Source organism: Lutjanus erythropterus, chromosome 6, assembly GCF_056507025.1.
Source record: "Lutjanus erythropterus isolate fLutEry1 chromosome 6, fLutEry1.hap2, whole genome shotgun sequence".
Classification (NCBI taxonomy): Eukaryota; Metazoa; Chordata; class Actinopteri; order Lutjaniformes; family Lutjanidae; genus Lutjanus; species Lutjanus erythropterus.
The window spans coordinates 14,968,886-14,986,170 of NC_139322.1; the positions used below are offsets into that span (position 1 = coordinate 14,968,886).

The 17,285-nt window shown below is 39.5% G+C and overlaps 1 protein-coding gene across 7 annotated transcripts in view; it reads left to right on the forward strand.

Annotated features, from left to right (window-relative positions):
* The first annotated feature begins 1,624 nt into the window (after window positions 1-1,624).
* The window catches only part of LOC146325030 (serine/threonine-protein kinase WNK2), a 63,430-nt gene continuing 47,769 nt past the window's right edge, over window positions 1,625-17,285 (forward strand). For 2 of the 7 annotated variants that reach the window (XM_084720766.1, XM_084720760.1), the window contains exons 1-2: window positions 1,625-2,312; window positions 2,888-3,713. In XM_084720766.1, coding sequence (XP_084576892.1) covers window positions 3,066-3,713 — 648 coding nt within the window. In that variant the 5' untranslated portion in view covers window positions 1,625-2,312; window positions 2,888-3,065. The remainder of the gene's footprint in view (window positions 2,313-2,887; window positions 3,714-17,285) is intronic. The other 5 variants (XM_084720759.1, XM_084720761.1, XM_084720763.1 and 2 more) reach the window with 4 other exon arrangements.

Below are 17,285 nucleotides of genomic sequence, written 5' to 3' on the forward strand. Positions count from 1 at the left end.
GACTGCTGCATTGAATTCCATTCAATTTCCCAGACACTAGGGATGCACAATATGGATTTAATTTCAGCTGATACAATAACCCATAATTACCTGCTTCTTATGGCTGATACCTATAAGCTAACTGATAATTTCACATTTTTGTATTTCATAAACATTCATATAACCTGCACATCTGAAGGTAAGAAATGGTAAACTGTAGCATGCAAAGATGGATCATTTATAGGTAGAATCAGCAAGATTTGTCCGAGGTGTCCATAAACGCACCAGAATGATAGTTGATTGTTGTGTCTCATTCGCAGGGTGTCTAATACTGACGTTTTGGGTCGGTAAAGTATCCTATATATAAATAAGAAATTGCAGGCAGGGTGCAGGGTCTCTGCACATACACACACCACCAAACACTTCTAGTGGGTCATAAGAGATTGGTAGGGATTATGTTCAAATCTATCTGACAGTACTATTTTAACAACACAAAGAACAATTTAAATTCTTCAAATGTTCAGTTAATTTTTCTAATACGTCTTCAAATACATAAAAAACATCATATATAAATATCCTTTGGATTTATAGAGCATTTTGTCTAAGAATTCAAACTAAGGCTTTGACATAATCTGTCATAACAGATATTGTTATAGCCAATATTTATCAGCTATAATTTCATTATCAGATTAATTAATAACAATAATAATGATAATATGAATTCCCCATTATTGGCTGATAATTCATCGGCCACAATGTAGGTAGTGCTAAATGTAGGTAGGTACAGGTACTAAATGTGTCCATCTCTATGCAATTTTTGGCACTGGCTGGATTTTCTCTATATGGATGCAGTTGTTTGCAAGAATACAAAAAAGAAAAAAGAAAAAAAAAACTTTGTGTGCAGCCCAGCACTTAACATACCAATCTATACTACTTCAAAACTCTGACACATATACAGCCAATTTTAGATTATTGTTTGAATATAAGTTAGTTTTTTTTTATAGAAAATACAAAAGCACTGTTGAAAGCACACATAAAACAGATAAAAATGATCTTAAAAGTAAATTGAAGAAGAAAATCTAATAGTAGTAGTAGCAGTAGTAGTAGTAGTCAACTGTTCCACAGTCTTGAAGAGGAAAATAAATGCATGATCACTGTTAGATTATACCTGGACAGTGGAATGGAGAGAAGTGAGTGGGCTTAAAAAGTAAAAGGCACAAAGCATATGCTAGTATGGCACAAAGCACGAACATGGTTTAAAACGTCTTACCTCAGTCCCACTTCCCCTGTTGCTGCTGCTGATGTTCATCATTTAGCCATGGATGCATATGAGATACTGCTGCACCTCAGCTGCAGGCTGCAGCTCAGGGAAACTGAGCTGCAAAGTGTCCTGTAGTGAGGGAAGAGAAGACGGGACCTGCAAGCTTATAGCCCACTTAACAGAGTATCGGATGCACATGTAGTTGTTTTATTACGTGCCAGATATATTATTATGATTTTGTTTAGAAAAAAATGTGGTGTGCAGCAAGCTGTTGAGCCATGAGTGAGAATTATAGACAGAGACACGTGATTGGATGAGTTGGTGAAGGGCGTGAAAGAATTTTTTTTCAGACCATAACAGGCATTTGCAAGGAATAATCATTTAACCGCTTGTGTCGTCCACTTGCACTGATGCCAGACAGGCTTTGTTGATCTTTTCATGCGAGATAAATGTCACTCTTGCTGTTGAGCAGTACAGCAGTGTGAGCGGTGTCCCAGCGTGCTGTGTTATTGGACGGTCCCTCCAGTCGTTACCAGGGGCGTGGAACCAAGCGAGCTGAATGGGAAACACATTTGTGTGCCTCACCTCACCGTTGTATTATTAACCTAATAGGGGAGAGACGATGACACGCGAAAGCAGTAGTCGGCGTGAATTAATTGCCGTGGGGACGACTGAAAAACTAAAATTTCCCGTGTCTTAAAGCGGTCCGAGTGGTCTTCAACTACACGCTCCGCATACACGAAGAAGAAGCAGTGGAGAGGCTCGGCATCTGCAACCGAGGAGAGGAGAGGGATGCGAGGACTTGAAAGGAGATAAATACTACATATTCGTCATTTTTCCTCGCTAATGTGGGGGTGTGTTTTCAGTTGGCGAAGACAGAGTTGAATTTTAATTTCTTTGCGGTCGTTTGGGCGGCTCTTGTGCGTGAATATGTGGATAATATGCAGATAGGGCGTTTTAAAGTCCACCTTTCTGCCGTGGACAATCGGCTAACGTTAGCGAGGTTCTTCTGATACCGGACCTGCTTGACTTTAGCCGAGGTTTGGACGGATTTCTTCGTTTTTTGAACACGGTAAGTAGTGTCCCACCTTGGTTCAATGTAATTGTAATAAAATGTTTTAAGAGTAGCTGTTTTATGTTAGTTACAAAGTTCTTAATTGCCGAACTTATCGTTAACTTCGTCAGAACCATCTTGCTAGTTTTTCGTTCACCTGGCCGATGATGGCTCGCGCTAACATTATCTTTTTAACGGTCGTGTCTAGATAAATGAGAACTCTATTTTTGCGGAACTCTCGCGATGTTTAGATGCGTCTTTACTTAATTATACACCTTCTACAGCCTAATTAGGTTTTGTAAAGTAACAATTCTGTGATTAGGATTTGAACAGAATTGGGGATAAAAAGACTTTGTTAAGGTTAGGAAAAATCATGATTTTTACAACTCTCGCGAGATCTTTCGCGAATATGGGGTTCGCTTCTAGACACGTCTGTTTTTAACTCATGGGCTTGTCTTTTCATCCACCTGCGGTTTTTTTTTTACTAACACCAACTAACTTAAACTCCACAAAGACAGACACCCTTACAACCAATGTATAGCACCGAGAATTGTCGGATTTTGTTTCACAAACTGGCAACATTTCTTTTGCAGCTCTTGATATTGGATGAAATCTCGTCTGTCATCCATCCCGGTGTTGTTAGGGGCCTCTGCTGGCAAACTGCGTCACCGAGTGGGCGCTGCAGGTACTCATCTCTGAAGCCGCATGTTGGGAAGTCTAGCCATGGCACGAATGACCTGGAAGCCAAAGTGACTGAAGTTTCAAATCACCATGGAGCCGGAGGCGAATTCCAACTCCGAGCCCCACCAAGAACTGAAATATCCATCAGTACCCAATCCCCAGTGTGAACTGTCCATGAATATGTATGGGGCCATGGGTGATGGAAATGTCAATCTTGTGGACTCAGTAGTGAGAGGTGGGAGTGACCCCAGTGCATATCCTTCCTCCAGCTATCAGAGGAATGTGCATCAGAGATTCATCAGGAGGAGTCTGTGGTTCTCAGACACAGATGAGCAGGCCTTTGAGGCACCTGAGTGCGATAACAGGAGTAAGATCCTAAACATTAACCTGCGAACAATAGTGGACAGGACGCGGGGGACTAGTTGTGGGATACAGGAAGGTTCCAGCACTGAAAGTCAAGGTGGGCAAAAAGACAGTGCAACAGAGAGCGCCAGTGCCGACGAGGAGAAGGAGAAAGGTGGAGATGCATTAAATCTGACATGCAGTGATGCTGGTAAAGCTGCTATCAAGGCAGCCAGTGAGGAGAACGAGGAGGAGGCAGAGATGAAAGCGGTCTCCACATCTCCAGGAGGAAGATTCCTCAAATTTGACATCGAGCTGGGTAGAGGGTCCTTCAAGACAGTCTACAAGGGCCTGGATACTGAGACCTGGGTGGAAGTTGCCTGGTGTGAGCTGCAGGTAATGTACGAAAACTCCTTAGGCACCCAAGTGGAGTTGCAAAAATTCTTTGAATAATTGCTGAAAAGAAAATTTGTTGTCACCTTTTTTTGATAACTGTCTAATTATTTCAGTCATGTCTCACGCAAAAATATCAAATATTTGCTGGTTCCAGCTTGTTAAATGTAAGGATTTACTGCTTTTCTTTGTCATTTTTGATAGTAAACGAGTAGTCTTCAGGTTTGGACTGTTAGGTGGACATAAGAATCAGTTTGAAGTAGGGCCTGACCAATATTGATTTGTGGAGTCAATATCTTCCAATATGCAATAATCACTCAAGTGTGGTTATCAAATCCTTGTGACAAAGATATGTACAGTCAGGCAGGATATTTTTACAGTTTAACAATGAACTGTCCAAAATTACACCAAGACTCTGAAACGTACATTTTCACTGGTATTTTGAATAATTAAAAAATTATAATCTATATAAAAAAGCACAAATGGAAAAACATAATAATATTAAATTAAGAAAAACCAAAATATACATAAAATGATGCCTGTAGAACAAAAAAATCTGCATTATGTGCTGTAACAGTAAATTGGACAACTTACATGCCATCACAGCAGGGATCAACCATAAAGGTTGCCTGCTTGCCCAGGGCAAGTAAAATGCAACTTTGCACTAATAAATCTAGCAACTAATAAGTAATAGACTGTTTTGATAGTCAATTAATGGTAAAAGTAATTTTTCTTGCACAGCTGGTAGAAAATGCTGCTTTTGCAAAACAAGATGACATTACTTTGGACCTGGGATGGACATTTTTCACTATTTTCTGACTTTTTAATAGACATTTACAGCCCTAGATTAAATATGACAATTGACTTTAGTCTTTGTTGTTATTTGATAAGTGCTAAATAAAACAATTTGTACAGGGTCAAGTAAAAATTTGCTTTAGGTAAGTAATCTTATGCAAGATTTCTGATTGGGCAAGTGGAGAAAATCAATAAATAACTACATAAATAAATAAATGTGTAACCCCGCAAAAAAGATGCAAGTTGATGACACCACCACCACCATCGATAATGATAATTAATGTTAGTTGCAGACCTACACCCAAGCAGTGAGATTGTCAGTTAAGAATAGGCAAAGCATATTCAGCAGCCACATATACCACACTTTTTTCTAATTCTTACACTTACAGGTGGGCATGGGAGACACTTTCAAACAATATATGTAATTTAGTAATAACTTATTGTCACATTTCTGTTATGTACAATACATAAGTTCTGTTTCACTCAGTGATTTTTATTAATGGTGGAATGCCCCCTCTGTGTGCTCCCCTCGCTGTTAGTGAAGGTTCACACATGTCGATGGTATAATGGTGTTGTCTTCGGGGAGCTGTCAATCAGCCAGAGTCTCACCAGGGATTCCACTGCGTTGCTAATGGGTTACCACTAAATTTTAAATGGTTTACACAGGAAAAGTGATTGACAAGCATTAGCTGCTGACGTGGAGATGCATACCATCACTGAAGTATAGTGATCAGCAGTTTTGCAAATGCTCAAGGAGAGTCTATCTTGTCTTGCATTACACAGAGAAAGGAAAATCAGCAGCTTAGACTGTGCAAAGGTATTAACTAATTATTTCCGTCCTTTCGAGACTGCAGCAGGGATTATCTCTCTCTCCCTCTCTCTCCCAGGAGGCTTAAGGGGGACTACAGTAAGCATGACTGGCCCCCTCAAAGGAAGAAAACTTGTACTGTGATTTGTTATTCTTTCACCATTCAGGTTAAAATAGTTAAGAATTCATTCAACAGTTTCCGTTCAACTGTCCTTTAGTTTTGCTCCAGTCTCTTGCTCAGCTAACAATGCAGTGACACTGAGCGCAGTTATTAGATGGGACAGTACAGGAGATGCTTGTGTGCACTCGGTCCCAGCAGTGTGTCTGCATGTTATGAGCCGTGCTACTCCCTACGTCCCTCCCTCTGTGCAACAGGAGGTAGGCAGACAGGAAGCAGCTGAAGTGCGCTGTAGCCTGCTGGGAAATGTGTGGCCGTCCTGTGGCCTCAATGAATACTAATGCCTGGGGTACTGAAAACATGCTGCGTCAGTAACCTGAGAGAATGAAGAATGCAAACTGCTCGATGCATTGAAAGAGCCAAACCCCTTTTGTATGACTGTAGCATCACAAGGTAGTGATGACTGAGAAGAACATGCCATTGCTAGGAATAAGTAAATTTACAGTAGTGCTGAGAGACATGCAATGACTTCATTTGGATGATGATGTCATGCAGACTGATAATAGCAATGAGCAATCCCACATCTCCCTCAACCTGACAACACTGAAGTGGAATTGGACTCAGTGGATGATAGGAATTGGAACCGGAAGCACTTTACTATGTTTTATTCTCCCCTAGTGACACACATTAAAACTCCCTCTAGTGGACAGTCAATAATGGATGTTAATCACAATACAAATGATCCTTTCTCACAACCATGTTTTCATCCAGGCGCTGTCTCTGGTATATTGTAGCTTTGAGCTGTCTTCCATAAAAAAAACAGCTGGATAAACAAAATACTGTGCTGACCTGATCAATGTGTTTCATCAGAGCACTCTTTGGCTCATTAGCTTACTGAGTGGCTCAGAACCATTAGAGACTTTGTGTGCCAGAGTCAATATGGTCTCACGCGGTTCCTTACAGTTGATCAGAATTGTTTGTGATCTCATGTTGATTAATCCTGCCTTTATGAAATTGATTGTCCAGTGAGTTGAACCGTCAAAGCTGTTTATGGCAAGCAGTTCAATATTAAGCTATTAGAGCATTGCTGAATCATGTCAGACAAATAAAATGTGGCAGATCCGTATTGCGAAAGTTCATATGAAATTGTGTTTTTTTTTTAGTGCTTCAATTAACCAATTTAAGTGCATTTTTGACTGCGTTTGGCATGTGTTTGAGACTGTTCTCCTTGCTTCGGTACATTTCAGTAGGCCTGCAGCTGACTTTTCTTTCTTGGGGACTGCCTGTAGCTCAGTATATAGTCCTCTGCAGCAGCCATGGCTTCAATTTCCTCTCTGCGGCCCTTTGGTGCATGTCATCTCCTCTCAGCCTCCTCCCTTTCCTGTCTTCTATACAGCTATGCTATCCTAATAAAGGCACAAAAGCCTAAAAAATACTTAAACACAAAATAAACACAAAAAACAGATTTTTCTGTACACAAAGCTACGCCGCCTACTATCAGGTAAAAACTACATAGAACTGTAAAAAAAAGTTTAAAAATGATTCAAATAAATGCCGTACCAGTGGCAATGTGACGTAGGGTAGCAACTTTGTAGGTGGTTTTACATTACACATTAAAAAAAATCAATCAAATTAATGTATATCCGTGACAATGTAGTTAAAACGATCTAGTTAATTAATTCAGTATGCGCTACTCTTCCAAACCCTGCAAAACCAACTGCATTATCACTTGGCAAAATTAAATATGCACGCAGGGAAACCAACCAGCTGTAATTTATATTACTTCAAATCTCCTCAGAAAACACAGCTGGCATGCAACCACATGCTGCAAAGATGGAGTCTGTGTAGTACGTAAAAGTAACCTCTGCTCCGCTCCACCCTGCCTATGATATCTTCAGTTCAAAGCTGCAAATATTTATTGATAAATTGATTTGTTGGTTGAAAATTTGTTCGGTCAGGAATTTGTTGATTTTCCTTCCTTGTATTAAATTGATTCTTTTTGGATTATCCTGTTGATCGGACAAAACAAGATATATAGTGATGGCACCTTTGGCTCAAAGGAATTGTAATAAATATTTTTGCAGAAACTTTCAAAAAACAAATCCAACTGCAATATATTCTAGGTGCATGACAGAAGTACATGACAAAAAGGGAAAAATAAAGTCACACTAGGTAATGTTACCATGAACATTTATATTACCACCATGTTTATATCTGGATGGATATTTTTTCACTCCTCTCTGGTGTTTAATAGACCATTAAAGCTGCTAGAAGTGATTTTGTGGAAAGAGTTGATCAAGTCATCAACCCATAACATCAGTATTTGACGACCTGTGATTGAGACTCAACAATCAAATGTCTTTCTCCATAATTGCTTGTAGAAGCTTTGATCAGGAAAATAATATGCAAATTAACAGAAATAAAATAAAAATAAAGATCTATTTAAGATGTCCTGTTTTGTCTGACCAACAGTCCAAAACTGAACAGTTACTTAGTTTACTATCACCATTTACTATATTAAGACCAAGAAACTCAGCAAATAATCATATCTGAGATGCTAGAACCAGGGGATTCTACTTAACATAAACTGAGCAATAATCGATTATCAAAATTGACTGAATATAAACCAGCAACAGTCGATTAATTGATCTTTTTATCTCTAGTTATTTTGAGTATTTCATTGTATGTATGAGCTACAATTGTACATAAAGCCACAATCACTCCATTTAATGTGAAGTAATTTGGACAAGCTTTAGAGTTGCATTGTTATGTGATGATGAACACTTAACACATCCTCAATCTGAGTAAGTGCACTAAGATTGGTCAGCGGAGTCTACATCTTAGTGCAGCAAATTAGATGTTTTATTGCCCTTAAAGAGAAATTTTTAGTTTGTTGCTCCTGTGGGATTTATCACCACGCTTAATGTTGTTGTGTGTTATGTGAAGAGCCACTGTAAAGTCTGGTGGTCTGAGCCAAGAACCCACACTGGCCACAATCGCACCAGATCTTCTCGGTCATGTTCAACAGCAAAGAGCAGGTACAGGTATCATCTATTTCATGCCTGTATTATGCATGTTAACTCATTAGTGTCGCATCTAGCTGATGCCAGCTTTGCCATGCTAAGAAAACTGTGGTGGAAAAGGGGAAGACAGAGGCGCTCTCTGTGAAAGAGATATGACTCTGTGATTTTCCACTGTTTTCCCTTCTTCCAGAGTGGTCACATGACTTTCTTGCCTAGAAATTTTAATCTGGCCCTGTGTTTATTCTTTCTGTCTCCCTTCTCTCCCCCCTCTCTTACACACTCCCCTGCCCCTTTCCTCCCATACCCATCTCCCCCACATCTCTGTTATTGTGCCAGGCTGCTGGCATAACACAGATGGCCCTGGCTCAGGCAAGGATGTTAATCTGAGAGAAAGATGCCTGTTCTGGGTTTTTTCATTGTCGAGAGGAAACACTTCTTGTGTTTCTGTTTGTCTCATTCTATCATAGCTTGCTGGAATTTATTTTTTAAACTTTGGAAACTTCCCTTTTCTGCCAATTGTGGTTCTGTGTATAGATTTTTATCTCATTGTTGAATGCTGTGCGCATACTCGCAGACAGAGTTTACTTCTGACTCTGCAGACTTCTCTGTGGTATTTGGCAGCTTGTTGTTCTGTAGATTAAATCTGGCTCTCAGCTTGTGAATGCAGAGCTGGCTATGATACCCTGGCAGTGATATGAAACTGCCTGTCTCTGAGTGTTTGCTGGAGATTTGGCAAGTCTTAAACCAAACAAACCCAGCAAATGACACCATGAGTCACTAGGTCAATGTCTTGGTTCCAGACACTGGGTTTAGCTGTAACGGTAGGTTATATTGAGCCATGTTATAGGATGTTAATGTGTCTCTGAGCATAGTTTATGACTGTCTCTTGGGATTAACATGTATAGTGCTAACAACAACAACCCTGTCTTGACCTCCCAGATGGCAAAAGGAAAACATGGCTGGAGATGCTCAAGTGGGTCATTGGTTACAGCCCATTTGGCAATAAGGGCCCAGGGAAGCAAGGACAGCCAGACCCAGTGGCTGTAGCTAACAATGCCTTGTCAGTGGCCTCATCTCCAGGCATGCCTTAGCTCCCATGTCACTCAGCCAGCCAAAGACCCTGAGGGAAGTAGGACAAGCCTGTTAGAGCCACAGCAATGCAGTCTGTGGTATAACTCCAACAGGCTTGCTGGAAAGAGGCTAGTTAATGGAATCTAGATTTAATACATAGAAGATAGTCAACAGCTCGCATTATTTTTACCTTGTCAGAAAAATTAACAGTTTTAAAAAGCTTACTTCTCAGTGTGTTGTCAGTTTCACATTGTTTTTGAGTAGTAAGAGATGAGACTAATTTGAATGACTGACTGAAAACCACAATCTCAGAAGCTTGTATACTATATACAAATGAGGTTTTTTTTTCCACTGTCTCCCTCCCTGGTGTGGCTGCATATAGTAAGAAAAAGCTAACAATGTAGCTCAGAGTCATAAAACCAGAGCATGTCTTGACTATTAAAAGGTAGCTAACAGAAAAGTATGACCTTGCATTTAATTCCACATTAAAAGGAAAGGATGCCAGGGAATAAGTGTTTTAAAATCAGCTTTCATCTTAAATTAATTTATGCTTTGTGCAACCAGTTTTTGTATATCTGAGTGTTTAGCAAAGGCTTGGGAACACATGCATGCACTCACACCACTTACAGGTAAAGTGGTTGACAATTAGTGTTGTCAAATGGGGAAAAGACCCCCCACCCCTTACGGTGCCTGACAGATACTGTTAACAGTTTAAAGTAAACTTAAACATATAGATATAATTAAATACTAAACACAAAACAAATTTACATAACAAATTGATATGATAAATAAAATCGAACCCAACTACAATAATTTAACACTTCATTAGTTACAGTACTAATAACCGCAAAACCTCTGCTCTTTTCTTTCTTTCTTCTTCTGAAGAATATAATTATGTTTTCTAACCTGATGAAGGCTGCTATCATCATCAGTGGGCTCCTCGTCTTAGATATAAATTTCAAGTCATAATAACAAATCTTATCTAGTGTTTAATATTTATGCTTCCCATCTCTCTGCTTAGTGTTCCATGCACCATTTATTTTCTCTAGGATGGCGAAGTCAGACTTTGCAATCTTGAGGGAAAAAAAATGCGTCCCATGTGTTGCCAGATGCTGCCCCCAATTACACACAATTGTTTGTTTGATATCCTGACCGATGTTGTACTCATTTGAAGTGAAATACAGAGGTCCTTTAGACAGTTAAACTCACCCTTTTAACTGTGTTTAACATGGCTATTGCCTAGCAGAAGACTTCCTGCTGTTATAGAGGGAGCTGTTCTGTCTGCACCAGACTGAAACTATTTCTATAGACAGATCAGACATGTGGCACTGTAATCTGTGTTTTGATTTGGTCCGGTAGGTATTGGTCTTGTGGGAACCTGTGCTGTGTTCGGTACCCAACCCTACTTGTTAGATCTGTTGTTTTGTCACTTTACGGCCACAATTTGTTTGCTTGGCATCAAAAATGAACTGAGAGACTCCAGATAAATTCACTCTGCATTATCAGTGCGTGCACACCAAAATGCCTCTGCAGATTGGACAGACCTGCAACCCATCAGAGCAACAGAAAGTGTGACGTAGTGCTATGCAAGTTGGGGCAGTGCTTGGGCCATCTTCAAGCAGCAAAAAATGTTTGAACATTTCTGCCATGAGCAAATCAAATATGAGTTTGCAGATTTGTCTATTTCCCAGTGTGTTGCAATTGTTAAGCAAATTCTAGTTGTATTTCTGTCAGTTTTGGTGAGGATCTGTGTGGGTCTGCTGCTTTGCCAATGTGTTTTTGAATGCATTTGATTTGTTTTCATAATGGAGACTTTCGTCATTGCCACATTACATTACAGTAGGACTGTGATGAATTATTATTCTGTGATTGGTTAATCTGGTGTTTATTTTTTTGAGAAATTGTTTGGGATTTTTTTTTTTTTTTTTTTTTGGTTACTATTTTCTGCCAATTTACAGACCAGAGTCCTTAACATGATGTCATGTTTTGTCCCAGAGAGTCCAAACTGTGTACAAAAGCGATTGATCTTGCATTTGTAATAGTTGTAGATTAAATTTCTGTTGATCGACTCATCAGTCAATGGACTATTCATTTCAGTCCTACATTAACAGTAGTCTAACCTCGTGTCCCTGCATTATTAAAGGTGACACTATTTAGTCATCAAGTGGTCAAAATATATAATTGTGCTTGCTGTGGCTGCACATCTGATTTATCGTTTTCATTGATCATATAAGATTCAGTGAGCAACCTCTAGAGGCTTGCTTTGAGTACTCCGGCAGTCTAACATTGAACTGATGGAAGATTTAACTAAATGACCTTTGACCTCCCTCAACAATAGAAAGTGTCACAACAGCTCATTAAGATTAGTAATCCCTTTTGGAATTTAAGATGGTTATTTGTATGAAAAAAAATCTGGAACACCCCTGTATCCTGCTTAGACTCTGTGGTATGAAGACAAGGGTTACTTTTAATGCACACTCTAGTTGACCTCTGCATCACTAAGCTATTTATGTAATAATGAGTGCACAACAAATAGCCACACAGTAGCACTTGTGTCTTAAATCCAACTGTAAACTGTTAACATGTATTTTGACAGCTAATTTAAATGTAAAGCCTCTTATGTTCAAGGTCTGTTGGATAGATTAGTAGAGTTTTTCTGAGGGTTTTTGTTTTTTACCTTTTTGCCTTCATTGGATAGGACAGCTGAAGAGCAGACAGGAAACAGGGTGAAGAGAGGGAGGATGACACGCAGCAAAGCAACCACTGCAGAGGACTAACAGCCTCAGTACATGGGGTGGACGCTCTACCAACTGAGCTATACGGCCACCCCACACTTTGTATATTTAGTGCACCCATCTGGGGGTTTCAGTGTTTGCTTTCAGGGTTTTCCCCTGGCTTGTAATGTGGCAAGGATGGTACCAAAGGTGTCACTGTTGAACCTTGATTTATTCATTTTTATTGAAAATCCACTGAAACAAGAACAACTTTTTAAGGACTTTACAGTGGGCCTTAGGAAACTGACCAACGTTATCACCAGTTTCTGACAGTTCATATACTGTCACACACTGATAGTAATGAATATAATTGTTAGTTGCATCCCTAGAAAAAACTAAGTTGATGCACAAGGCCCTAGACTCAGTGCAGTTGCTACATTGCATGCGATATACATTTAAAAGATCTGAAAAGTTGGAATACTGAGTACCTGACTAATAAATTGTAACCTTATAAATCTTATGTTGAGTATGTATCCTGTGGTCATTTTAGAAGCTCCAGTTTGCACTGATGCTGCACTGGTTTGACTTACACTAGAAGGCATGTATGTCCATGAGGACAGCTTTTGTAGAGGCTTTCTGTTTTTAAACACATCCATAGTTAATAGGAAAACCAGTTGGTCTGTAACACTGCTACTTTGACTCTCCCTTTTATCATTGGTTCCTTCCTACTGCAGCAGTTGCCCTATATTCCTATATTCCACCGTCAAACCTGACAAATTAAAGCATTGTTTTTGTAATGTGAATTATGATTTTACTGGCCAGCATTATTAAGATGGCATATCCTGCTGCTATGGTGTCTTTTTAGCGTAGTAGTTGCAGTTACAGTTGGCAGTGATACATTTAACACAGCGTTCTCGAAATCATTTTTTATTATTGATGACCTTGCTGCCTGCGTTGTGGTTTAGGTGCCTCGGACATTAAGAAAGAGGGCTGCTTTTAAATTCTCCACCAGGAAAAGCCCTTGCTTGTGTATTGCCCGTGTGGTGTTTAGTCTGGGTCAGGGTATTATGCTGAATCAAGGCTGTCTCTCTGGCTCTGTGCCCCCACACTGCAGCAGCTGATAAAATGGTCAAGGGAGGGGGTTTGGCCAGGCCGCCCGGTTCGGCTGAGGACATCTTTACCCAGAGCACCACTCCTCTCTGCCTTGTCTCAGCTCCAACCCTCATCATCAGCGATGTGGGGAAAAGGGGCTCATGTGCAAGATTGCCCACCCTCCACACCCTCACTCTCTGGCTCTCATCTGTCCATGCTGGCTTCATTAGGTTTTAGTCATTTACATGGGCATTGAGCACATTTGCTCACATGGAGCTGGGTGACATTGCCACCAGGGGTATCGTAGCACCACAGCTATGCGTAAGTTGCTATATTAGCTAGTGTATGGTTTTTATAATGGGTCTGAATATTTGTGTGTTACTATTAAACATAGATGTTTGCTATCTGGGAGGAGTGTGTGTTGAAGATGTCACCACCAGCTGTCGTGTCTCAAGTTCTGCTGGACACACTGGTTAACACTGCCTCCTGTCCTCTATGAAGCCATGTAAATTAGAAATTAAAAATCTAAAGAAACAAAGCATATTTTGATCTTTGCTGCTTGACTGTAGAGTCAGGATAAAGGATAAGTGATTACACATCAGTATCAATAGTCAGCTGACCTGCCCTGATTAAACAACTAATAGTTCTAGCACTACTGAAGAGTACTAGAAAGCATACTAGTGTTAACTGGGGTACTTTGAATCTCAGTGACCTACCCTGTCCAGGCCCTGTGCATTACTAGAGGGAGGCTAACAGGTCTGTTTGCTGTGTGTCTGATGGAAACATAGGAAGGTTTCCCTCATAATATTTAACTGCTCTGATGAGCTTCTCAGATTTTGGGTTAGGGTTTGGGTACCCTGTCTGTAGATGACAATCTAAGCAATAATAATAATTGAATATTTATATTTGAATGTCAGGGTAACTTGCAAGATTTTTTACAGGTCTGGTGTTCCCTTCTAGACACAACCCTCTCTCTCGTTCCCTGTTTCAATGTATCTCTTGTTACAGAAGATTGGAGCCCAGCGAATACATAGGGATGAAAAAAGAAAAGATTAGTTGATTAATAAATTAGTAGAAGCAAAGTGCAACGAAACCCAGCATTCTGTGGTTCCAGCGTCTTTATTGCAAGGATTTGGTAGTTTCCCCTTCTTTATGCCATTGTAAATTTGGTTTGAGATTATTGGAAGACAAAATAAGCACTGGGAGGATGCCCCCCTGTGATATGGAAATTTATGATGGCCAGTTTTCCCTATTTTATGACTTAATAGACTAAATGATTCACTGATTCATCAAAGAAGTAATGAACACGTTAATCAATATTTTAATTAGTTGCAGCCAGAGCACAAAATTAGCAGCGGTGGCTGGTACATTTGTTGCACTGACCAACCAAAAATAAATAAATAAATAAATAAATAAATAAATAAATACCAAATTTTTCACCCTAGTTCCAGCTCTAATTGGCTTATCACATATGTATCCATTTCTACCAGTGTATGTACATTAGAACATATATCTGAAAAGAAGTTATAGTACACAGATATTTTTGATGCATTTTTATGTAGACCTATTTTATTCCATTATTTATGTCTAATTTACAAACCTTTTTGTTCACCATTAGTTGACAAGAATTAATTTCCAGTAACATTTACAATACAGAAATTTGTTATTTTATATTTTTTTTTGTGAACCTTGTTAAGAATATGCATTTGTTATGTGTGTTAAGTATCTGGTAGCATTATTTTTCTCACATACAGACACAATCTTATTTAAAAAACCAAACAAATCTTGATATCAGCGTTGGCCTCAAAACTCCAGCGTCAGCCAGGCTCTTAACAAAGATGTGATCAGTCAGCAGTTGTCATGGCTATTGCATAAGCAGCATTAGACAAAGAAACAAAAATTTCTAATTACACACTTGCCTCCTCAAAAGACTGCGTGTCAAAGAACTATTTGTTTGTCAGCCTACGCATTGAGTCTGTGTCAGGAAAGAGGTTTATAGGAGGTTTGTATGCCCTAATCCACATTGGCCAACTCCCGGTCACAGTCAGCCAGATACACTCATACACTTAACCACCCATACAACAAACAGAAGTGTCTCAATTTAGTCATAAGTGAATATGTGACATAATACATCATTTTGTTTCCTGTTAACTAATGCTGCTGGGGGTGTGGTGGCATAATATTTGCCATAAATCTCCTCATAACTTCTCCTTATCGATCTTCCTCATTTTCTTAGCTCACTCCATTCACACTTGAACAGCAGAATAGTCATTTGGTCATTAAAATGATTATTTTATCATCACAGCATCACAGTGCTCGTCATCTCTGACATTGTTCCTGTCTTTCAGGCTCCGCCTTGACAAGGCTGTGTAATACATGCACATTTTTGCTCTCCTCTTAGCCTTTCAGCAGTCTCACTAGCACTTCCCCATTTAAAATATTGTACTGTGCCACCCTGAGTGCCAGCTTACCAATTAGCTCTGCTGGGGTGTAGAGTGGCTGCATGTCAGGGTAACACTGTAATAGAGATAACAGAGTGACCAGCACAGCTGTTGGCCAAAATCTCCTGCAGACATGACTGATGGGACACAATTCCGCTGTGGGCAGCCTGCTGGCTCATCGCTCGCCCTGCACCAGCTTTTGTTACGGCAGTGGAAGCACTGCATTACCCATCTGTTATGTAGGACTGGTGCAGAGGGGTGGCAGGATGGCCAAGTAATTTAGCATACCTCCTTCAACCTGGCAACCAGGGCTCATGTCCCATGATTCTTAACAATGCCATTGTTGAAATGTCTGAATAAACTGTGGATAAGACACAGCTTTAGGGTTGATGTCTGTCTGGTTCTGACGTCCAATAAATAGAATCATCCTGCATGGATCAATAAAGCATCATATTATGACTGTGATTGAACTAAAGGTTTTTGTCGCATTATTAAAAAGCTACTCTAAAGCCTGTTTTCTCTCTAGTAAAACTGTACAGACGAATCTGTGCACTTTTACCTTTAAATATCTTAGTGATTTCAATAGAGTCCAAGTTTAGTTTGTTGTACAAGTACATCCTGGGGTTAAATATTTCCTTTCTTAATCTCCTTAGCAAAATGTTGTGACACACATCGAATACGCTAGGTTTAGCTGTCTAGGTTTTATAGTAGAGACTGTTAACAAGTTGTTTGAATATAAATCCCTGTCACACTATTGTTAATAAGCCCAAATAATGCTAATCTGCTCCTTATTAACCAAGGATCAAGATGAGGCCAGGTTAATGAGGGAAAGAAGAGATTGTAATTAGGAACACACAGCAGTGGAGAGTAACCAAGTTGATTTTTCTTTTCTTTAGTGTAAATCAGCTGCTGTAATTAGGACTAATGCCGAAACCTGTTGCTCTTCTAATCAGATTACTCCTCTGGTTGTGGATCTCACTGGTTCACTGATCTTAGAGATTTGCATATTAGATAAGAACCTGTGAAATCTTTGTCTCATCAGGGGTACTGTGAGAATAGGGAGCACTAGATAAGACAGATTGGATTGTGTCTAGATGGTGACTTAGGTCAGCTGCTTGGTCATTTTATAGACCCATCTGGGCCAATGTCCAAAACATTATAGTCCTAAGATTTCTTACTAGAGAGTAAAACTGGACTTTTCTCTTTTATGTAGTGTGTGTGTGTGTGACCATTTAGCCAAAAATAAAAGACTGTTCATTTCATAGGGGGGACTTTAGTAGTGTTAAAAATAATGATCCAGTGCTGTACAGTTTTTGTGTGAGTGCCAAGCAAAGATGTTGTTTTTTTTATCATTTATAATAGGGGTGTTTTGGTGTCACAGTACGGTCTGTTTTTGGTACAATGGGTAAAACAAAAAAAATGTAGAAAGTAACATTTATGTCATGAATTTTGAGAAAGTAAACATTCAACTATTGGTTATTGGCCTTATTGTAAAGTTTGTCATGACAAAGCT